Source organism: Chaetodon auriga, chromosome 4, assembly GCF_051107435.1.
Source record: "Chaetodon auriga isolate fChaAug3 chromosome 4, fChaAug3.hap1, whole genome shotgun sequence".
In the NCBI taxonomy this organism is placed as follows: domain Eukaryota; kingdom Metazoa; phylum Chordata; class Actinopteri; order Chaetodontiformes; family Chaetodontidae; genus Chaetodon; species Chaetodon auriga.
In genome coordinates this window covers 17,485,001-17,509,209 of record NC_135077.1, presented here as the reverse complement: position 1 = coordinate 17,509,209, position 24,209 = coordinate 17,485,001, and the positions used below count along the sequence as shown (strand labels likewise).

General features: G+C 43.3%; 1 protein-coding gene across 2 annotated transcripts in view; it reads left to right on the top strand.

Moving 5' to 3' along the window:
• Window positions 1-24,209, top strand: part of sdk1b (sidekick cell adhesion molecule 1b) — a 236,004-nt gene that overhangs the window by 82,000 nt on the left and 129,795 nt on the right. For both annotated transcript variants that reach the window (XM_076728478.1, XM_076728479.1), the window contains exons 2-4: window positions 9,787-9,943; window positions 13,065-13,171; window positions 13,753-13,900. In XM_076728478.1, the coding sequence (XP_076584593.1) occupies window positions 9,787-9,943; window positions 13,065-13,171; window positions 13,753-13,900 (412 nt within the window). The remainder of the gene's footprint in view (window positions 1-9,786; window positions 9,944-13,064; window positions 13,172-13,752; window positions 13,901-24,209) is intronic.

Genomic DNA, 24,209 nt, shown 5'->3' with positions numbered 1-24,209 from the left:
GCAGGTCGGAGAAGTGAAACTTAAAGCTGTTAAATTTTTCGCACCCACACAGGTAACAAGTACAACGCATTGCCAGAGGACAAAACATGCACTCCGTTTGAATAGAGAGCAATGCTTCAGTCCAGCTCAGAATCAATGCTACAGGATACACATGAGAGGAGGATGAAGGTGAACACAGGGCGAGGACGGTGGAAACTGATGAAGGCCCATGTGATAAAAGAGTGGAAAGGCAGATGAAACAGTGAAGATTTCGGGACACGGTTCAAAGTGTATGGTGAGGATGCACGCTGGAGACGTGCTCCTGGTTTTTGCCTGCATTTCTGTGGGCACCGGTACAAATGAGCAGAGTTTAAATTACTCATCACCCATACTGACGTCAGTGCTTCCCTGCAGGGTTGACTCCGCAGTCTTCAGATACATTCCCTGTGCGGGGTGACGTCAACCTGAACGCCTTTTCAGGTGTAAAAGTATTCTCTGTTGTTCTCTCTCTGCAATGATGTGTTGTAATGATTAGTCATGTCTGTGCAGAATGATCTCCTTCATCCTGGTAGTCTATTTTAAACTCTTCTGCTCTTTCACATTGAACAATCCGCGGTTTTCTTCACACCACAGTGTCTCATGAGAATCGTTGAGGTCACATGATGTGTGCCATTACAGTCACATGAGCTAAGACAGGAGGAGGTGTGAGGCCGCCCTGTAGTCAGGATGCATTGGAAGTAGCTGACGGCCTAAAATATTTAGGGTAGCTGTTCAAAATGCCCCAAAGGTGAGACAAATTCTGCACTGTATTTTCCTCAAGTGATGTGAACCCGACGGCTCGTATGTGACCTCGGTGACGCTCATCACGTCTTGGTTTGAATGACTTGCAGAGCTGTCTGGTGCGACGGAGGAGTTCTGCGTGACTGTCGGAGGGTGAGATGGTGGATCGTCTTTTCTCGTGCCTCTGCGTTGGAAAGTCACGTCACCCACATATGTAGTTACTGCAGACAGGTCAGAGATGTGTGGACACAGAAATCCAGTCTGATCACTTGTAAATGATAGTGCGGACAGTCTGTCTTAAAGATCTGATTGGAGGAACAAGTCTGATGTGCCGCAGTCTGAACAAAGCCTTATTTTAACTATGACTGCAAATCGGGCAGGATCATTAAGTGGAGACAACTATGTGCACCTTTTCCGCTTGTTAGTCTGTCTTAAATATTATTTTTAGATCTTGTAAGCCTTTTTGAGCAAAGGCCTGAGCGTCACGATCTAATGCTACAAGAAGAAAAATTAAATGAAGCTGCTGTTGCGGACGCTCCCCCTCCTGCTCCCTGTGCGTTTCCCTTCCCTCATCCTGACTCCTCACCTGCTCCTCTTTACTCATATGACCTTCTCCATCTCCCACATCCTCCTCCTGCTCCCTCCCCTCTTTACCTCTGTCTGGTCTGCCGGGCTGTTAAGGCGATATCCCGGGTGCCGCGGTTTTGATCTCAGCCTTCAATAATGAATGAAAGGATACGATTCGTCAATCACTTCAAAACCACGTAGCCCACAATACCCAAGGTCAGGACAGTGGCAGCTGTCAGAGGGGATGATGGCTAGCGCAGACAGGTGTGTGGAGAGCTTCCGTGCAACATGCACCACACGTACACACAGAGCAGAGCACCTGCCCTTTGCTCAGGACGGTCAGACAAAAATTGAGCAAAACAGGAGAGGGGAAAGAAAAATAGCCCCTGCAGATCTGAGGTCCTGATAATAAAACAGTGGGACAATTAAAGTCACTGGCTGGGAGAACGTGTGAGCGCCAGAGAAGAGATGGGCTGGCAGAGATTAAGTAACACTATAGTTTACTTTCTCTCTTTCCACATATACTTTGGATGACCATACATTGCTTTCCCAGTCTTCTGTATTATGGATGGACACATGGATTTGTATGTGAGCCTGGAGTCATGTTGTCAGATTATCACATCTGAATGCAGCCTCTCTATCAGTGTGGATCTGGGTCAAGTGCGGTTGTGTGTGTGTGTGTGTGTGTGTGAAGGTGGTGCCAGCCCAGCGGCTGTGATGTGAAGGTGGTGTACCAATTGCATACGACAGGTTCAGGAACAAGGTGCTAATGCCCCCACCCACTGTTACATGGTGGTACAAGTGGCGCCACTCTTTCCTCTACTTTTCTGTTGTCCTTTTTCAGATCTGTCCACAGACTCAACACTGACTGACTGATAAAGTTTGATTTGTGCTGCGGAAAGACTCCTGTTTTAATTGGGGGATGTAAAATAGAGGCAGGGGGAGGGAGGGGGGGTCTGGGGGATAAAAAGACATGCACAGAGTAAAACAGAAGAATAATTATCGCCTGCGTGTTTGTGTGTGTCATTCAAAAGTATTGAGGTGTTTTCACAGTCGCTTGTGTACACAACTTTCTTCAGAGAGAGACGACGTTGCTGTCTCAGCGGGAGGTATTTATTTCACTCCCTCCCTACTCTCCCATTCACCTCCTCCCTCCTCCTGTCTGCCTGTCTGCTCATCAGGAGATAGGAGCTGACAGTTGTCTGTGTGTGTGTGTTTCAGTGTGTGTGTCCTAACAGATGTGCCCTGCAGTGTGGCCTACCTCTTAAATGTCACTGATCACAGTCTCTTCCACCTGATTACCCCCCCCCCATCTCACCGGATCTCCCTACACCACCCCCACATCACCCCTTCATCTCCCACTTCTCTGCTGCAATAATTCTTTCCCGTTTATTATTGCCCCCTTTACCTCCAAGACCCCCACCTGTACTCCCATGACCCCATGCATCCACAACATAACTCCCTAAGACATGCAAGGTTGAGAGAGTACACACACACTCACACACACACTCACACACACACACACACACACACACACACACTTGCAATGACATAATGCAGGTTACAGCACAGAAAAAGTCTTGTTCAATTTCAGCATTATTCCTGTTCAACATATTAACTGACATTTTAACTGGATCCAGTACACACACACGTATAGAAACACATATACACACACAGCTACACTGACATTATTTAGTGCCAGAGAAAGCAATAAATTGACATTTTAAAACAACTGCTCATTAACAGTTTTGGTTAACATCTTGCTTATGCTAATCTCTAAAGACAATTACACACTGGCCAGTCACTGGCCAAACTGGCAAATGGCCAAAGTCAATATAATTAAGTATTAATGGTGCACATTTGTTTCCTTTCACCTGCTACTGTACCTGCATCGACCACAACAGAATGTTAATGTGAATCCAGACTGAAAAAGCTGCCATTTGTGCTCAGCCAGCTTTCTGAATGCCTCTCTCCTTGACAAGCTTTTGTTGTTCAAAGGTCTTTAAGAATCCACTACAACCCTCAGTACATTATACTGTTACTGTCTGTGACACATAGAAGCAAACACACTCGCAAGCAAAGTCAAACACGTTGACTTTGAACTCTTCAAGGATGGACTGTTTGCCTCAGCTTGTATGTACTCTTGTGCTTTTGAGTGTGTGCGTGCATATGTGACTTTTGTAGGCAGCGTGTCTCCTGGTCTAACATCTGCCAATCAGCACGTCAGGATCAGTCAGTCATGTGTCACTTCCTCACAGACAGCTGTCAGTCAAGGCTCGTGGAAACCTTGATTGGAGCAGGCACGGAAGGAGCTTAAAGGGGGGAGCTGTGATTGGCTGTCTGAGCAGGAAGAGAGGTTAGGGGGGTGTTATCCGGTCTTCACTGAGAAATGCTTTCTTCTTGCATGTAGTCTGGCATTCAGTCGTCAGTTAAGGCAGCTGTCAACTTGGAAAGGCAGGAATTAAACTCCAGATCAAAGTTCTGCATCACATCCTGTCTCCCACACCTACCGTCTAACAATGGATGATGCAGAGGAAACATTTTGTTCTCTCATGCAGGCTTTTCTGTTGTTTTCTGTCCGGGATCAGTCCTTCTGGTCCAGGGCAGTTCAGCTGTGGCCTGTTGGGATCAGTGGGTCAGCTGCAGCTTAGAGGGTTAGCGTCAGAGCTAAGTGCTTTGATTCTGTCCTCATCAAAGGCAGCAGGTGTTTAATGCCGAACTGTCGTCGTCTTCGATCCGTACGTTGCTTCAGTCAAAGCCTCTACCTATCGGGGATGTGATGAATAAACCACACGAAAATGCAAAATACTAAATCTAATTATTTCATACTGACAGTGATGCAAATTTGCAAGAGCTGCAACAGTTGCGCCAGCTCATTCTTCATCATCCTCTTCATTCGAGGAGATTTCGGGTGTATCCCATTTGTGCCAGAGGAGTGAGAGGTACGCCATGCCCGCATCACAGACTCACAGTGAGGGAAAGAGACAGACAGGGGAGCACAGCAGACATAAGGGGAAGGGAAAGCACAATAAACTCAAGGAATAACTGGTAATAACTTCTGTCCTTTGTCATGTAACACAGGACGATGAGAAACACGAACAATCGGCAGGGTCCGCCATTGTCATGAGGAGTTGTCACTGTTCCGCACTTGATTGGTTGATGCCTTTATTCGCTGTACAAAAGCTCAGAACAGTCGACCTAGTTCCAAAAAACATCACGTTGCTTATTTGCTTATAGTATCAACAGTTAAAAAAATGACACATTGATGTAAACACACCCCGCAGCGTAAGGGTCTTTAGAGCTCTGTAACAACTGATCGGACCATGATAGACAGCAGACTGCTGTTGACATTCAGGAGATAAAATCATACTGTTACAGTCAAATTCAAATCAAATCAAATCAAACTTTATTTATATAGCACTTTTCATACATAATGCAACACAAAGTGCTTTACAAGAGTTAAAAACAATATAAATAAAAACAGAACAACAAAAACAACCCAACCCCCCCGCCCTCCATATGAACTAACACACACCCTCAACTACATGCACATGCACACACACACACACACACACACACACACACACACACACACACACACACACACACACACACAGACTTTCTCACCACAGACAGTAGCAGTAGCAAATTGTTTGCCCTCTGATCCAGTTGCTGCCAGTCTTTCTCATTACAGTTATTTTTTAAACATTTTTGTCTATTACAACTGAAATCAGGACTGTCAGCATCACTTAGCAGGAGAAATGATTTGAAAAAACTAAAAATAAATCAGTGCAGTGTGCCATAAGAGAGATTTATATTACAATCCAGTTCATCAGCTCTTCATAGCTCTTCATCCAAAGTTTGAATTTTATTTTATTTTCAACACAAACTGTTATTGATGGGTGTCTGTTTCTGTGAAAATTGGTGTTCCCATTGGATATCAGGGTTGCTTCATGATGCGACTCTGATCACAGCTGTCATCCAGTGTGTTGATCCCTGTACTTACAAAGTAGTTCTCCTTTCCAGCTGTCAGGAGTAAATACATCTGTGTATTGGAGATAATGGTTGATGTATGTAGGCTGAGTTGCAGTAAGATCCCAGATTTATATGCTGAGTTTTCATGAACACCTTCAGTGGTAATTTTAAACTGTTTTAGGTGCATAATTCAGATTCCTTTATAACATGTTTTCACCTGACTTGTCTCAACTCTTTCACGGGGGAAATAAAATCTCATTTCTCATCCCCTCTGCTTTATATTGTTCAATTAATTAGCCTTTTTCGACCCTCTTTTTCCGACTGGTAACAACGCACCAAAAAACTCAACTCATAATTCTTCCTCTAGCCTCACACACTGTCAGTCCAATTAAGTGTTTTTAAATGCCTGTTGAAACAAGCGCTGGCAGACTTATTAGATTAAAATGGAATAGAACTCATTTGCACCCCATAATCAAATAGACTGCTTTAACCATGAAGAAGAAAACTGCTTAGCCATGCAACTTTTACCCAGTTATTCATAGAAAAATTACTTGTAATAAAAGAGTCTGATTTAGTTATTTTCTCCCCTTCAACCTCATGCGTCAAAAAGGCGTGGTGAACGGCGAGTGTGTGTGTGTATGTGTGTGTGAGAGAGAGAGAAAGGAGAGAGAGAGAGAGAGAGAGAAAGGAAGAGACTTGCTATCGGAGAATCAGTATTCATAGACTATAGCCAGTTCTGCCAGCCCTGTCTCACAGTAGGGGTTCAGCTCTATGAAGATAAAGTGATTTTTCTGGAGTGAGTGACCCTAATTTTGACCTGAGACACACACATGCACCCACACAGTACACACGCATACACACACATAATTAAGCAGGCCCTGCTAGAATGAGATCAGCTCAACTTTAGTTTTACGCCTGCACTCTCACTCTTATGTCAGTGCTCTGAAATGCATTTACTCCACAGGGTTTCCTCTACATTGCTGAATGCAGACAGGACCACCTATGGGTTTTCTGACCACCTAAGCTAAAGTGGGTAAATTTCAGACTTCCAACACAAAAAAAACGAACACCTTTAGCCGTGCTGCTACCAGTTAGGCAGGACCTTGACCTCATGTCGAGCCGGAGAAAATCTCACATCTCACCGCAGCTGTTGCAGTAAAATTCAGGATTACTTTTGGGATGTTTAATGCAGCACCATGTAAGAATAATGATCATTGCTGGCCCATTTGTAAAGGACAAGTCATCCAGGGCCTAATTTCTACCACACATACACTCACTGTAAAAGTGCAGAGAGACGGAGAGGAGAGGGCGGGATCGCAGTGGACCATCAGCCCTGGAGCAGCGACCCTGCTCCTCTTCTGCTCCTGTCCTTTCATCCTCCTCTCCTCCCTCTCCACTCTATCACAGAGCTCATCTCCCCGGCAAATTGAATTCCTCCCCAGAATCTGCCTAAGCAGCTTCACCGGCCTGAGAGCAGAGACAGGCGGGTGTTGCGTCAGGAGGAAAGCGTGTATGTTTGCATGTGCTTGCATGCGCGTCTGCCTCTTGATTCTCCTGTCACATTTGGGGGCCAGTCTCTCTGTTAGGCAACATTTTCCCGACGAGACAAAAAGCAGAGACCTTGAGCTGCCACACACTTTGACATAGATGGACCGAGGAGCAACAAGGGAAGGAGGGAGGAACAAAGACAGGGGAGGTGGTCCTGATGGACAGACAGGTGCTTGGATGACACAGCTTGTGAGAAAGAAAGACAGGTTAGGAAAGGGGAAGGCTGCGAAGGAGAGAGAGTGATGTGTTGACATTGACTGACAGAGAGACTGACACCGGGTAAGAGAGAGAGAGATGACGTCGGTGAGTGAAACATGTTGTGAGCTGACCTTGTTCCTCTCAGATGTGGAGTTCTATATTTCTATCTGTTGCTCCTAATGGACTCCCTTTAAAGTAGACGGGGGGAGTACAGGGCAATGACAAGTGGAGTTGGGGGCGGATGCAACATGCAGCTGTAGAGATTGTGAAGTATGAAGGAAGTGGTAGCTAAGTGGAAAGGATGGAGGCAGGTGCAAAGACGCATCTCCGCATGTTTCTGTTTGTACAGAATGTATCAGCACCAGCCTTTCGAATTGAGGGTCATGCTTTTTGCTGTTAAGGCTGCATCTCTGCTGTTCTCTTTCTCACACACGCACGAATGCACGCACGTACGCACACACACACAGGGGCCGGCCGCGGTGAGTTATAGCGCTGGTCAGCAGTTTGACATTGGAGTCTGCATTGCCAGCCATCGTCTGTAGAAATGGAATATTCCAAATAAATCCTTATGCTCACATGCACACTCACACACCGTCTCTCTCACCCCTGCACACACACAAACACACACACTCACTCCCATATAAATCTATCTTAGATGGAACACTTCCCTCTTTTTGCACAGAGCAGGCAGCTATCAATCTAGATGAGAGAGGGAGAGGGTGAAACACTGGAAAGTAGAGAAGGAGAAAGGGAGAAAAGGGTGGCCCTGAGACATCCACTGAGAATAAGGAATAAGGAAGGAAACAGAGATGAAGTGAGAGGGCTGCAGGAAAGACAGAACTGAGAAAGTTGGAAAGGCAGGGAGGAGAGAAGATTGAGTTGACAGGAAAAGGAGAGAGAGAAAGAGAGAGTGTAAAACTCTGCCTTAGAGTTATGGACCTGTCCATACATACTGTAGCAAGCAGATAAGCCTGCCCCCTCTAACCCAGTTTGTGTGTGTATGTGTGTGTAAGTAGTTGATGGGTATAATAAATCTCATTTTCTACAACCCCCACCACCACCCCCGACCATACTCCCACAGCACACCCCAAACCCAGATGCTGATTTTTGTTTAGTGGATCCAGGCCTCAGCACTAGTTGCTGTGGACAGACCCTTTAGTCGTGATGCCTCTATGCTGTGCGGCGGTGAGACAGGTCTGACCACCTGAGCCAAGAGTTAAAGACTGGATGGCATTGTTTAGACAGCAGCTGCAGCCGAGCTATTCAGTAAATGTGCCTCACAAGGCAGAGTAAGTGATTTCAACAGCCTCATCATAAGATGCAGTATTGGTGCTGTGAGTGGCTGAGCGGTACAGTATTGGGTGTAGCACCACACTGTATATACTGCAAGTGATAATACACGTTGTCTGGATATTGGAATGTACAGATGAGATAGAGGTGAAGAACTGTTGTTGATTACAGTAAAGGGTTGTGTGTCAGCTTGCTGGGTCCAGGTTCTTAACATGCCACACGCTTGAGTGAGCGTGAATGTGTATTTTCCAGTGGTCAGTTCCACACATCTGGAAAATAGGATTTTCAAACAACATTTGGAGTTTGACCTTTGTCTTCATGAAAAGCCTAAAGTGCAATATGGACCAGCATTTGGGATAATTCAATCGATGGCCGGCAACACAGCAGATGCTCTGAGCAGAGAGAAGAAGTAGTCAAGTAATGGTGTGTCCTTCCAGCGAGTAAATGTGATAGAACCGCTGCTTTTCTGGACCACTGAAGCGCATCCATGCTGGGAAAGAGGACGTGGCGACACAGTGATGCATATCGCCATGCACATGCTGCTCCTCTTCGGGCTTACAAAGGAAACAAAAGGCGCGACTGTTTTGACATGCATCATATGCATACGAACATGTGTTGCCCCCAAGGGTACACCTTAATTACCAGGTATAATTGAAAAGTAATGTCATAATTTTCGCTGTTGTTGAACATCAAACGCAGCACCAGGGACATGCAGTTGTAATTTGTGCTGTTATAAACGTCAGAATCTCTTTTTAATGCATCTTAGACTGAGCATCCGAAATATATAGCAACAAATGCATTCTTTGTTTAAAAGAGGTAGATGTTTTTTGTTTTTTTTGTTTTTTTCCTTGACAGGTTTTGGGAGAGGAAACTTGTACATGTCAGTGTGTGTGTAGGTTTTATCACCTCACTCCGCAGGCAGAGGAATGCTTTGATAGACGTCACTAATGGAGTGGGGGATCTCCAGAGGAAGTGCTGATAAATCCTGTTAGATGAATCCCCCCCCCCCCCCCCCCGTCTCTTCCACACACACATGCACACAGACATCCTGTTTCAGGAACTCTTAACTAATGATGGGATAAATGAGAGAGTGATAAAGGTGAGAAGGTCAGAGTTTTTGGCCGCGGGAGCAGGAAGGAAGTACATATAACTAAGTGCAGTCGCAGATGCATCAACATTTCTTTTTATCGTTGGTTTCATGCCACATTTGTAAATCTGAAATTTGAAACCTTTTTCAGTAAAATTAAGATACATTGATGTGTCAGTGTTTTGTTCCACTCAGCCTTTGTGCAAAGGACAAAGCATGAATGAAAGTCTTTGTATCACATTTTGCAGTGGATGAATATACATCAAATCTGTGCTATTATCCAAAGATGAATAAGACAGAATTTTTTAAATAACAATTAAAACTTGTTTTCCTCTCTCTGTCTCTGCTTATCTGTCTGTCAGAGGTGGCTCCCTACCTGCGCGGGGGTGGAGTGCGGCAGCAGGTGGTGTTGGAGGGAAACAGACTGGTGCTGACCTGCCTGGCTGGAGGCAGCTGGCCTCTGCAGTACCGCTGGACTCTCAACAACAGCAACATCACCAACTGGACACCGCAGTACAGGTCAGTTGTCACTGACTGGTTATGGTTATACATTTTCTCATGAACCTCTCTGTTGTCTAAGTGCATGTCGGCCTGTTTGTCTTCCTTTATCCATCTTTTCTTCTGAGAATCTTCTTTTGGTTCAGTCAGGCCTGTAGCGTGGAAAAACAGCTGTCTGTAAGTGATGTAGTGTGTTTAGAGAAAGTCAGAACAGTTAGACAGTGTAGCCAAATTGAGATTAATAATTACATTAGCACCATAAATATGTATATGGTCTGGGGAAAGAAGAGGAGAACCAATCAATATGTCTGAGCTTCTTTCTCTGCTTCTCTCTCTCTCTTCTCTCCCTCTCTTCCTCTGCCCCTCTGTGTGTTGGTTGGTAAGAGCTAAGCAATCCCTCTCGGCAAAACTGCAGCTGTGAAACAAAATTGTTTTTCACATCATTCAGAAATAGAGGGAATCTTGGGAACTCATACGCACCGAGGGAGGGAGAGGTTGAGCCAGCATTTTGTAGGCAGTCGTTGTTCGAGCCAGGCGGCGTTGTGCAGCTCTGGACCGCTCTCAGCGTTCTGGCTAGTTTAGTTTGGTGAGGCCAGGGCTGTGCTGAATTGGCAGGGTGCAGTGACTATGAGAGTGTGTGTGTGTGTGTGTGTGTGTGTGTGTGTGTGTGTGTGTTAATGTGGGACCATCTGGAATTGTTTTTGTTTCTTTTTTTCACTGTTAGTTTAATGCAGGCAGATTGAGGGGGTCGTCCACTAATCGAAGGGTTGGGGGTTCGATCTCCAGCTCCTCCTGTCCATGTCCAAGTGTTCTTGAGCGCTTCAGCCCCCGTTGGTCCTGATAGTTAAGGTGCTGCCTTGCGTGGGAGCCTGCTGCCGTCGGTGTGTCAGACACATTGTGAAGAAGTCTGGATAAAAGCGCTATTTAAATGCAGTCCTTCCATTTTCAGTAATTCAGAGTAATTCTGGCGTGTACAGAATCAGACTCTGTCCCGTTCCATGCCATCTCTTCAGAATATAGTCTGATTCATTTTATTTGTCTCTTATTTGCTGTTTAATGTACTGGACAGCGAAGACTTTAGCGCTGGAAGTGACAGTGATTTACACTAATAGAAACTTCACTTACAATTCCTTCTGCAGCATCAGTTCAGCTGCAGCAGCCTGATACTTTTACACATCATGAGTTATAATAAAACCATCACTAGACAAATTAGACTTTCCAAAAAAAAAAAAAAAAAGTGCATTTGCATTTGCATTGTTTTTAGGAACGCTGTTGACAAGGCTACTGTATCGTCTTCAAAACTGCATCACATTTGTGGCTGACGGACTTATTATTCAGAAATGATACTTTTTCAAGCCAACCCTTGTTCATTAAATCATATGTTAAGCACTAGCAGGTTTATTATGGGGATGTTGTATTCCTCCATACTCACACTCTTATACATTGACCTCACACATCACAACATCACACACTGTAGAAATACTTCTTTTACATCTTTTCAGTGCACAGGGAGGGTTTGGTCAATTTGTGCTGAAGCTGTCTTACTGTGTAACCTGAAATTGAAATTGTTCTTGTCTTGAATCACTGGGAATTTCACAAGCAAGGCTGAAACTGTGTCAGAGAAATTTACTGAGAAATGATTGTCCTGATTGGGACCTGTCAGCATTGTGCTTTGTGTTTAGTGAGAAATATGAAGGAAAACTGGTTGGGATTTAGAAAAAACCCGCACTGACAGCCCCACAGCACAGGCCTGTTAAAACGTAATGGAACACAGACAGAGAGAGAGATGCAGCGTTAGGAAGTGTCCAATATCAAAATCTGTTTCAGGATGAGAGCTGCTGTGTAATGTGTCATTCCTAATTCAAATGGAATTGTGTGTGTGAGTCTTTGATGTACGTATGTGTGTATTAGTGTGTGTGGGTTTGTGTGTGTTGGCAGCATACACTGACAGCCTGGGAGTTAAATACTTGGCTGTCCTGGTATTCATAATGAGCCCCAAAGCGATGTCCAGTTTTACAGCGTCTATCCGGTTTGTGTGTTATATGTGTGTATGTGTCTGCGCATGTGTGTGTATGCATTTGTGTGTTTGTCCAGCATGGCACCAACCTAGATCCTATGCCAAGCTTCCCATTAGTGAAGCACAGTCCATTAAAACCCCATTAACAACCCACCTCTGAAAAAAAAACAACATGCACGCAGTCAAAAAGATTCTCCCTCACAGCACACACACACACACACACACACACACACACACACACACACACACACACACACACACACACACACACATACTGTACCTATGCACCACTCCGCCTTCCCTTCTGTTATTGGGGAACTTTGATGACCTTAGGCGAAATCCATTCTCAGATGAAGGTCATCTGAAGAGAATCACATGAGTGCATCCATACGGACAGACCTCCACCTTCTTTCCCTTCTGTCTCGTTGGTCTCCAAATATCACTCCCATCGCTGCTTTGTTTCCAAATGCTAACTCACTGTTCTCTTTACCTTCCCCTTTCCATCACTTTCACACAAAATGCGTTCAGTGACCATTTCACTCAAACTCAACCACCACCAAAACTATGAGTATTTACACTCTGAACACAGAATGACTCCAATTTGTTCCTGCTCATCTGTATCTAAAAATAAAGAAATAAAAACAATTAGGACACTGAACTATGTTCATTCCAGGATGACTTTCTCTATGCAAACAAATAAAGCCTCTTGAATGTTATAGCAGCATTTCTGTGACACACACTGTGAGGTAACTCTGAAGGAGTGACCTTCTCTTTGTCGAATGGAATCAAATAGATAAATAAAAAATACGTCAAAGACGATGATGATACATAATGCTTCCTGTTTGTGATTTTTATGGTCATTATATAATGAGTCACAGTGTGTTGCTGTTGGCATGCGAGTGAATTGAATCCTGTGAATTGTATAACGTGTTTCTGTCGCATTAGTGCATTCTGGATCTGAGATCAACTGTTGTGCTGAGCTGCCTGTCGGTAAAGAGAACTGTGCAAAGCCTTTTGAATAGCAGTCTTATTACAGAGAAATGTGAGTTAGCAATTGCAAAAAAAAAAAAAAAACAAACTTCACACACTAAACAGGATGCTGTCTCTGCATCTGTCTGTCTTTAGGTTGTCTGTCCCATCTGTGAAGAGGACCGATGCTGGCCTCTATCAGTGCATCGTGAGGAACCGGATGGGCGCCGTCATCAGCAGGAGAACAGAGGTGCAGGTGGCCTGTGAGTACACAAGTTTTCACAGCATTATAAAAACACCAATACAGGAGGCTTTTTTAATGACTAACAGTGTTGTTTTTGACGAAAAGGGAACCAGCGGCAACTCTGTCCACACCAACAAGCAGCCTCTCTCTTGAAATCACAATTAGTCATCCATTTTTGCAGTCAAAGTAGATTTATTTTTAATATTTTAATAGTGGCGAAAAGAAGGGGCGTACAAAAGGTCTTTGTGAATATATCAGAAATTCTCCTCTTCTCTCTAAACATGCAATTGAATTTCAGTTGGGCTGTAATATCATAATGTAATATGTGCAAAGCATTTAAACACTGAAATTATTTCACATGAAATAATTTTTGAAGACTAATGGCCCTGTCCCAGCAGGCTTTACTGTCGGTGTATTATTTGGTAATATTTTGTGGTGCCACACAGATGAATTTGCTGTGCCGCTTTGTGTTGTGACCAGGCTGTAAAAGTGTTTGTTGGCAGCAGTGATCTTCATCGCTTGCGCTGATGTTCTTTCTGGCTAAATGTCATTTGATACTACGCTGTTCATGTAACTCTTCATGCCTCTCTCCTCGTCCAGTTTTGGGAAACTTCTCGGCTGAGGAGCAGAGAAAGACGGCGACTCAGGGCCGAGCAGCCATCATCAGCCAGCCTCCCCTTCCTTCTTTCCCGCGACCCATTGTCACATGGTACAAAGACGGACACAAGATAATCCCCAACAACCGAATGTAGGTGTCTCTCTGATTCTCTGTCTCTCTCTCTCTAGCACACGCTCACGTTTACAAAGTGATTTATGTACCCACACTGGTTCGAAGTGTGTGTAACAAAATACCATTTTAGATAAAATTTTAATTTTACAGTTCTTATCCCACAGTGGTATATTAATTAGCTTTCTCTAGAAGCGCAAATGTTCTTTTTAATCCTTGTACACCAATTGTTATGAATAATAAGCCATTCAGATAACTGACCCTTTTCATTAGACATCTGTACAATAGACCTTGGACATTATCAAGTAAAGATAAAATGGATTTTTCAATGAATGCAATGTTTTTCACTTGTCTAATCTACAAGGTTATTAAGTAATTTTAGGTGCATGGAGATGTTCTTTTATATTAATTGTGCAGCAGAGATATGAGGGTCCCTGGGTGTGTTGTGTAAGCCGTATTTCACTCGTTTATTTAAAGCTGTTGTGTGGCTCCTTTTGAAATGCCTGTAATTTGCATATTATTCCATAGCTGCTACAGCTATGCTGTCAGCGTCGTTATTTTGAAAAATGTTCTTACAGTGTATTTATAATGTAATTATTAGACAAAGCAGGGAAGTGTAGGTTTGTTGGGAAATTTTTTTAGAACACCGTACTATAGACTGAGGCAGTATCTTCAGTTATTTTGGGTATATACCTGTTTGAATCTACTCATCGGTGAAAGTTGGTGTTGAGAGACAGACCTTCAGTGATTTTTATTAGGCTGCTCTCACGCTCTGAGATAACAAACTCCCCATTAAGAACACTGACTGCTCCCGGGTGTGTTATCAAGTGAAATTATCGGTGGACTTGCTGTAGAAATAAATGACCAGGCAGCAACTTTTACACTTCTTTAATGACAGTTGCCACCTCACAAGTGCTTCTGAGAAAGCCTTGCAGAGCGAGGTTACATAAGCACTTTTATTATTGTTATTTTTGTCGTGGGTTCACATCAAGTGTTACTTTCAATGAACATTGAAAATTGCTTTCCTTCTCACTTAATTTGGCTCCTTCGAGTGTGGTTTGATGACGGTGGACTGCAGTTGTTTTGCTGCTCCGGACACTTCCGGCATGGACAGTGTTTACTGCCGGAGCATCACCACTGCAGCGCCCTCACCCCTCCTTAACGTCGCCCGCCCTAAATAAGAGCACTACTATTTGCACGTGCAATTAAAAACAAAACATTAATAAATAAGTATCTGACTGAAGATGTATTCCAGTAAAGCCCCTGATGTGACAAATGTGCATTTGTCTATGAATTAGTCATTTAATGGCTATTTATCTATATCAAGGTAGCACTGATAGCAGTGCATGAAGAGCAGCCCAGGCACTCTTTTTTCTTTTGTGGTGCACTAACAAGGCCAACTGGCAAACTGGCAAAAGGTCACACTCAGAGGTGGGCTGAACAGCCAGCCGTCATATAGGGATGTGAGATGTCATTATCATTGAAATGTGGGGATACTGGTGCACAGTTTGAGACAGTCTTTCCTGGAAGGCAGATGGCATTCGACCATGTGACAGGCACTTATCTTGGAGCACACTGGCACCTTTAGGCTTGTTTTAGTGCTGACATGGACCTGTGGTTCATAATTATTCATATCAGTCACTGTATATTATTAATCTATTACTCTCATCTATAAACACTTACAGGTAATATTGAAAGCATACAGTGAGAATAATGTGTGTTGAGTTGAAGCTGAGGTGGCTGCAGAGATTGAAGAGTAAGCACTGATGTAACTGTTGCAGCAGTAGGTTAGCAGAGCATTTGAAGCACAATACGAGTTGACACTGAGCAATTGGCTGTCAGGGTTTGGCAGGTGTACTCAGCCGGGCACTCAGCAGAGAGGTTTGGCCTCTGGATCACAGCTCAGATGACACTGTGGCCTATGCTGGAGCCAGTGTATGTTGCTAACGGTGCTACATTGCCTCCATTTCTCTTTGTCCTTCATCTTGATTAAGTTGAGAAAAACCTGATAAACATCCTGCACAGTCATGCCTCATGGATTTTATTATCAAGATAATTCATTAAATTCAGCTTAACTGCAGACACAATTTCTACTGAATACCTGACTGCCTCCACTGAAGGTCTAAGAAATTAACACATTTTTATGAAATACAATTTTAGTGACATTCTGGGAATTAAGAGCGGAGGCGCTGCTTCACACAGCAGAGGCCTCACCCTTCATGTCACAGGCCTTTTATTTAGACTATATACCAATTTTATGCAGGAAGAAGAAGACAAATTGCCTCCAATAATTTGCTAGAAATCATTTGTCCATCTTAATTAACGTGTATCGAGCGTCCAGTACAATCTGTCCATCCTCAAAAGGATGAGGGAAGCAGGCGACAGACATGGACTCAGCAGGCAGCATTTCACATGGTCCTTTTATTCACACCTCTGACAAACAGCTGGCACATCAGACCAGAAGAGTTCGCTCAGGTTGTCTAGCTACGTTTACTTGCAATTGAGTTCATTAGTTAGCCAAATATGAAACCCTCATTTGTCTTAAGTGTGAATTACATCTTATTTTAAACATCAGCATTTAATCGGTTTCTACGGAAAAGTAGTTTCTTCACTTAACACCGATTATGTGCATCACTTAAATCAACAAGGAACATTTTTTGTCATTCTTGTGACTGTACTTTAGAAGATTTTATTGTAGAGTCTTTTGTGGTTCAGTGTCTTTGTTTTTAATGATCTTTTAGTTATATCAGACTCTTTGGGGCTGATGAACCCACACCTTAATGAGTAGTTCAATAGTGATTGCTGACATAATCCTTAGCAGAAAAGTGCTAAATACAAATTATACAGCAGTTTTAATCCACCTTTTAAGTCTGAAACATGTTCACACTGGCTGAATGACAAAGGGAAAATGTCAGTATGCGTTCTGAAATAATGGATGATGTAGAAAGTCAGCCGGTGTTAAACATTTGAGCCACTTCATATTTCTTGATTTAACTACCTAATTATTTTGTGTAGTGTCTGTGCAGGACACACAAATCAGGTTGACAGAGACTAAAAGACATGAAGTGTGGAGTGTCTGAGAGACCCTTTGTCCCCATCGACTGGTCACATATAATTTCTTTATTTGTATTTTGGGGCTGGGTACACACTGCGGCACAGTGATGTTGTACATGAATCCCACGACATCATATTCAAGTATTAATATAATCTGGACAAAAACTTTTATCCCTGCATTGTGAAATGGAATAGTCTGATTTGCTTGCACCCCACATACGCACTGTGATGAAGATTCATGCATAACACCTCCTTTGACCATCATAGAAAAGACTAATTTGCACCTTTTTTCCGCAGCTCCCCTCTTGTCTCTACAAGACATGTCTTCCTCTCCCTCTCCCCCCTCACCTCCCTGCTCTGTCTCTCACTCCTACTTTTCTGCCGCGAAATTATTCTTGATATTGCTTGCTTCTCTCTGCTGGCTCTTCTTCTCTCACTCTCTCTGTGTTTTACTGTAATTATCATGCTACAGGATATACTGTTCCAGAACCCATAAACTTCTGTTCCTGAATAAACTGCGTAACTGCTGTGGTGCATGCACACAAACACACAGGCGCACTCACTCGCACACACAATCTGTCTCTCCTGACCAATCTCGCTTGCGTCTACCTGGCTCGACCGTCGCCGTGTGCGCTCATGCGTGTCGGAGCGAGAGCGCTGGATATTTGCGCGGCCCTGCGTGTGTAACGGTGTGTGTACACGTTTGTGTTTGTGCGTGAGGTTACGCTGGCTGATCCTGCGGTCCGGTGAGACAGGGCCAGATGGTGCCTGGCGGTTGGCTGTCTTCGTGGTGACCGAGCTGATGATGTTGTTTATGAAGTTTATTGATCCGATATGCATCGCTCCCAGACTCCCCAGCCCCATCTCGCTGTCTGTCTTACTGCCTCTCCCACCGCACTCAATTTATGTCCACGTGCCTGCCCCTAACCCCACTCTGCATATCCAACACACGCAGTCTCACTATGCCTGTGTGTCTGTGCTCCCCCCTGCCCCGTATTTCCACACACGTACACATCCTGTATGTGTATGAATATTCCCAAAATCCCCAGCCCTCAAAATGCTGGCCAGAAAAGAACTTACAAGCTGTCACTTCCCACACACTCTGCTCTAATCGAATGGAGCCCTCAGTCCCTGCCCCCTCCGTCTCCATCCTGGTCTGCCATCACTCTGATTTGCTGCCCACCCCCTCCTCCCATTTTCACATGGGCTCTGAACTTCAGACATATTGAGTCTGTTTTCTTTTCTGCTGTCCATCAGCAGTCAAAACAACTTCAGGACAGTGCTGCCTCCTCAGTGGCTGAAGCTGATTTCTATTTTAACTGTGACCCGCAGCTCAGGTCAAGAAGAGCGAGCCACTGCTTTTAATTAGCTCTGAGACCTGTGGCAGATGGACGTGAAATGATTCTCATCGCCAACACCTTCAAGAGGACGGCCAGGAAGAGGAGAATTAGAACTCTCCTTTCTTCCTCCAACAGGGCTGCAGGGAACCCAGATTGATCAAATAAAGGCAGTGATCTATGCACAAGCATGGCAGGGCAGAATATTTCAGTTTCTTGTGGCAGGGGAGGTGAGTGGTGGACAGCGCTGATGTCACAGGCAGCCAGTGTCAGGCCTGGGCCTTAAAGGAAATATTTCTCCTCATAGACCTGGCCTAAGCAGCTTTATGCTGTGTAGGTGCGTGTGTGTGTGTGTGTGTGTGTATCTGTGTGCATGTGTTTCGACATTCATTCATTTTAATTTGTCAAACACCACTTTAACAGAGGGAGCAATTCATTATTTTGCTTCTTTCCATCACGCACACACACACACACACACACACACACACACACACACACAAACACAGCAGAGGTCTGAACAGAAGGAACTTTCTCGCTGTCTGAACTTTGTAAGCAGATGTTGTGTGTGTTTGTGCCTGCAAATGTGTGTACGTATGCATGTATGTGTATTAGACAGACTGCAAGATCAAGAGAAAAAGAGCAGCATTTGGAGGGAGACTCAAAGGATGTGTAGGCTTAGATACCACCACATGTTGAAAATACAACCGGCCATTTGAAAGGTCTTCCATCTCCAGAGCTACTGCTGCGGTTCATAATGACTCATTTTCTCACGGCAGCCAAAGGGGAGGATCAAAGCGAGGGAGAGAGAGGTAGAAGAGGACGCAAAAAAAAGTTACAGGAAATGAATATGGAGTAAAGAGTTTAAGCTCATCTGAATCCATTGTGTCTGGAACTTAATCTCTGGAGCCACCAGAAGCTTAGATACTGTATGTGACTTTCCTCTCAATTATATGATTTAGTTACTTTCCGGATTACAAAAACATCCCAGACATGTAGGATTTTTAGACATATGGCTGCACTAAGAAGAACCATGTGCCAAAGTTTTCTCTACTTACTCGTGTATTGTATTCTACAGTCCTGTATTTATCTGTCTTTGTTCAGGCTTTAACTTAGTTTTATTGCATAAACTGACTTACATACCGAGTACGGTTTTGAGTCTTATTCTTTTTTGTTCATCGTTCAGTATTTATATGGAGCCCTGAGAAACTTGGTTAGTTAAATACCTGTTTGCATGACATTAACAGTATCCAGGGTTCCAGCTAACATGTCATTTTTCTACCAGCTGAGTTTCCTCAACGGTTGAGGAACAAGGTTCTAACTGGTTGGTCTGCGTTTACCAATTATGTGCCTGATTTAGCATCTCATCTAATCATTATTAATGGAGACAGTAAAAATCCTCTACATTACTGCTTTCATTTCAGCACACTAATAATTTTACATTGCTTATCATCATAATTTTTATTTTACTAACTGCTACATAACTTGTGTCAAGGTTTTTAACCTACATACTGCTAAAACCTGGTCAAAACTGGGATATTAGTATGCATGTAAACGCACTCCAAAGTAACAAAAACCAAACCAAAACCATTACAAATGGGTGAAATGAAAAGTAACTCTGTTTAGTGATATGACAATGCTGTGGTTAGTATTTGGTTTAGACACAAAAACCACTTGGTTATGTCGTGGCTTGGGTTAAAATAACGACTTTCCTAAAATTAGGGGACCTTCTTGGTCATGGTTATGATAATAAACATGTTGTTGAAGTTATGGAATGACCTCAGTCATGCTCTGAAAAAAGTCGACTTGTGGTTGGAAACAAATAGCTTCATAATTACTGCAGTCTCTGGAGGGCTTTGACCTTGGGAGGACTGATGCTGTCGTTCCTGTTCTAAGGACAGTGAATTAATGCATTTGTAGCACGCCTGTTAATCATCAGAGGCAGTGTGTGAGGAAAGTTCCTCCAAATCAGATCAAAGCCAAATCAATATTTTTCCAGATATTTACAGCTCGTTTGGCAAACTGAGTTCACATAAAAGCACTGAAAGTGGTCATAGATGTCTAAACTAATATGATAAAATCGGAGGTGGAGCTGGAGAGGTCTGAGTGTGTTGTCAGGTGTGTTCTTGCACTAGTCAAATTATTGTCATCTTTCCTACATTAGCAAGCCAAACAGCCTCTCTACTTGATAAACAGCCCAAACTTACCAGTCTGACTCGCTTGGCAAAAAATGGTCTTCATTTGCTGTTTAATGTTTGCCTGTAGTTGATGCTTGTGTATTAATGCCATGTATTAGCAGCTGCCTGACAACTTGCCAGAAAATATTCAATTCATAAAAAGAGTTTAGTCTGGTTTTCCTTTTGGGACCCATGCTGCTGTCCTCTTTTAAGAATTATAATAACCCTGATCTTTTAATTGACAGCTCAAATAAGACTTGTCATGAGTAATTGCAGTCATTACACTTTATTGTTTTTTAAAAAAGGCACAATAGGAAATCTACTGTACATAAGCCATAAAAATCTACCTGACCAAGACGCGCTCAAGTTAATTACCTTTTTGCCACTAATGGCAGTAAAGGACATTGGCTAAAAGATACACCACTGTGATGTGATATGAAAATTAGCATTTAGCGTTTCACAGTGGATTTCCACTTTGATTAATTTTAGAGAAGAAAATAAAAGACAGCACATAAAGCAACAGGAATTCATTTTTGACGCCTGCCTGAACTTGATATTTTCCAATTTACCTCTCCTCCCCTTGCCCTCTTGCTCTCCTCTTTTTTTCCTTCTCTCCTTCCATCCTTTTCCATAATTGAATTGCTCCTTTGGTCGTCTAATGTGGCGGCAAATAACAGAATGAAAATCCTCTCCTGTAAACTCTCCCTTTTCCACTTGGATATCTTACCCCTCTCTTCCTTTCAAAGGACATGTGTCTGTGTCTCTGTCTCTCTCTTGTTTGCTTCGTGTTCACACCCTCTCTGGAACTCACTTTGTCCTTCTGTCTTGTCAGGTAGTATTAGGGGTTATTGTTCAAAGGGAACATGGTAATCCTGGTGTTCCTCCGCTCCTGACCTTCAGCTCGCTTTAGGTCTCTAAAGGTAAATGATGAATAGATTTTTTAGCATCATAGCAAAGCTGTGGAAAATGATTTGGCGTGGTGTTTTTTCAATGTTGATGAGTTTTTCGATTGTTAAGCCAGGTGCTGTGAAAAATAATTATTAACCAGTGGCAGTAATTGGCCCATGGGTCTGTGAGTGCTGCAAAGTCTGAAGCTTACACACTTAAGTTGGTGACACATTTCTAGCATGTGGAAAGTTTCTGCTCTTAAATAATGAACAGCAGTGAGGACTCTGCTGGGACAGCTGATCCCACTTAATAAACACCTACATGAATATTAACTCTTAGTCACATCAACAATACCAAAAACTGAGCAAATAAGGGGGAGGGTGGAGTGGTGGGGGAGGTTGGCATTGGCATTAAGGTATCAGCAGACTAACAGTGAAAAGTACCATCTTATAATGGCTCCACTGCACACTTGTATGAATTCAACCTTAATAGTCAAGTGGTAGCCGAACAGCTGATGAATGAGCCGGTGATTGTGAAGCATGAATGAAGCAGGTTATGTCAGTCAGCTAATGCAAGCGTGGCTTAAGTGCTCAGCCTCAACTAATGCTGTGTTCTATTCGTTTAAAATCACAGATGAGTTAGGTCGGATTCAGACAGAACACTGCGTGGAAAAAGAGCCCACAGCCCTTCAGTCATTTGAATGGGACCACTCTCGATGCAGCGGCTGTGCCACTGCAGGGAGCTCTGACAGAAACACAGAAGAATTCAATCTGGTTTGACTTTTACCGCAAAGCAATGTGACAACATGTGACAAGAGGCTCCATTAGTCAATGACGTACTCTGTAGTGGGTACACTGTATTTCCTCTGCTTTGGAAATGTATTTCTGATAAGCCTTCACTCTGATATCTGAAGAAACGAGCCATCAGCCAGCCCCTTTCACTACATCTTTCTTTTTTGCACTTCTGTGTAATATGTTGTCACTTGTTGATAGCCATGTTGCTGACCTAGCTGCTGGCTTGGCGTGTGTCTGGACAACGTGTCCCTTTTGATACAGCTGGAGTCACGAGCAGTTTCCCTTCACCTCACAGCAGAGTTTCACCAGTCGAACATGATGCTCGTGGAGGCTGCTAATTTTTACTGTGACCAGGGAATAATCCAAAAAAAAACCCTTATTGTCTAAGTAAATGGTTAAGTTGTTAGTCAGTGTGTGTGTGTGTGTGTGTGTGTGTGTGTGTGTGTGTGTGTGTGTGGTCGTGTGTTTGCAAACAGCGGATCTGTGCATATTTGTATAATGTATTCAGTTGAGACTACTAATCTATGTACATTTGTAATCAACAGTGTAAACAATCGCAGAACGGTTTTTCTAACCTTTGATTTCAGGCTCGTCCACTGCCTCTTTACAATTTATGTCTCCTTTTCTTTATGTCTAATTGAGTTTCAGTGTCTTTACTCCTATATCTTATCTGCTCTGGCTGTTGCTAAAAAATTGGCCAGAGGCGACTTATTCTACCACACTATTATACATGAATTTTGCAGTAAAGAAATCAGATGACTTGTTTAATTTTTAATGTTATCACTGTACTGCATGGGGAGTGGGGGAGCGACACATGTGGCAAAGGGAGACAGGGAACAAGGGGTTGCTTTAATTGCATTGCATTTTCTGGTAATATTATTCATTGTCAAGGTGGAGTGGGATAGAATTGCATTATGAAGACAGCACTTTAGGGCCTGCTGTCTGACTATGAATATTCATTGCTTATTCTGCCAAAAGCAATTTGTTGTAGCTTTGTTTAAATCTGTTGATGTGTTTTCCAAGTCTGCAGGCTATAAGTAGACCCACATGTATGCCACAAGGTAAAAACATTATGTTTTTGATGAATTAGACTTTCTGTCCTATCTTGACGCAGAATTGGTTGGATATTTTAGTGTTGATAACACCATTATTTTCAGAGCCGAGCTCACAGTCAGATGTATTTGCTATTTGCTGAGATAACAGCCTCAGTGTCTGGCGGATATATCAGGTGAATTTTAGACTCTTCTCATCCGTCCTAACTTGTGTCCATTACTTGAAGCTCCATTCCAAATTTGCTGCCTTCTTCCAGTCACAGTTCTCAAACGGCTAAGGTAAAAAGAAAACTTTTTTTTGAAGTAGAAAAGACATTAACTCTGAGGCTGTACTTAATGACTCTCCCAAATGACAGAGGCTTACTCTGCCTCACACACTCAAGGGAGGGAGACAAGCAGCAGGAGAGGGAGGGGGAGGGGGTAGGAACAAAAAGCTTCCTAAACTGCAGGAGTGCGACATACATGATTACGTCGCAGTTGCAAAAGATGTTACTATTAACTACCCTGATAATATTTTCCTTTATCATGTTTAAATTATCCTGAGCTAATCATCACAGTTATTGCTGCAGCACTTAATACTTTATGTAGTGTAACAAGTCCTATTAGGTCATCGTTTACATTTACTAAGACCCCCGGCCCTGGAATTAAAATACCATCTGTATCTGGGTATCGAGACAAGCCAAAACATATGCCAGAACAAGGAGTAAACATACGCGCAGACATTACCATAGAAGTGTGACTGAATTTACAACAGCTCACATTTCAGTGTCAGTCATCTGCAGTAGATGCATGCAGTTCACACAGTCGGTTCAGATTTGGGAAGAAGTACCACTCAGAATGTAGAACCATCGCGACTCACTCTGATGTTGGTGCTCGCCTTCATAGACGCACTCTGGCATGATCAGGGTGCAGCAGCAGCATTCACAGCAATGGCAAACCCCCTTTTTTGTGGCAAGAACTGCCTGCCTGTCATTTCTTTTGCCTCCTGCAAGAGACAACCTGCTCCGTCTCAAATGAGGAGTAAGCGCAGG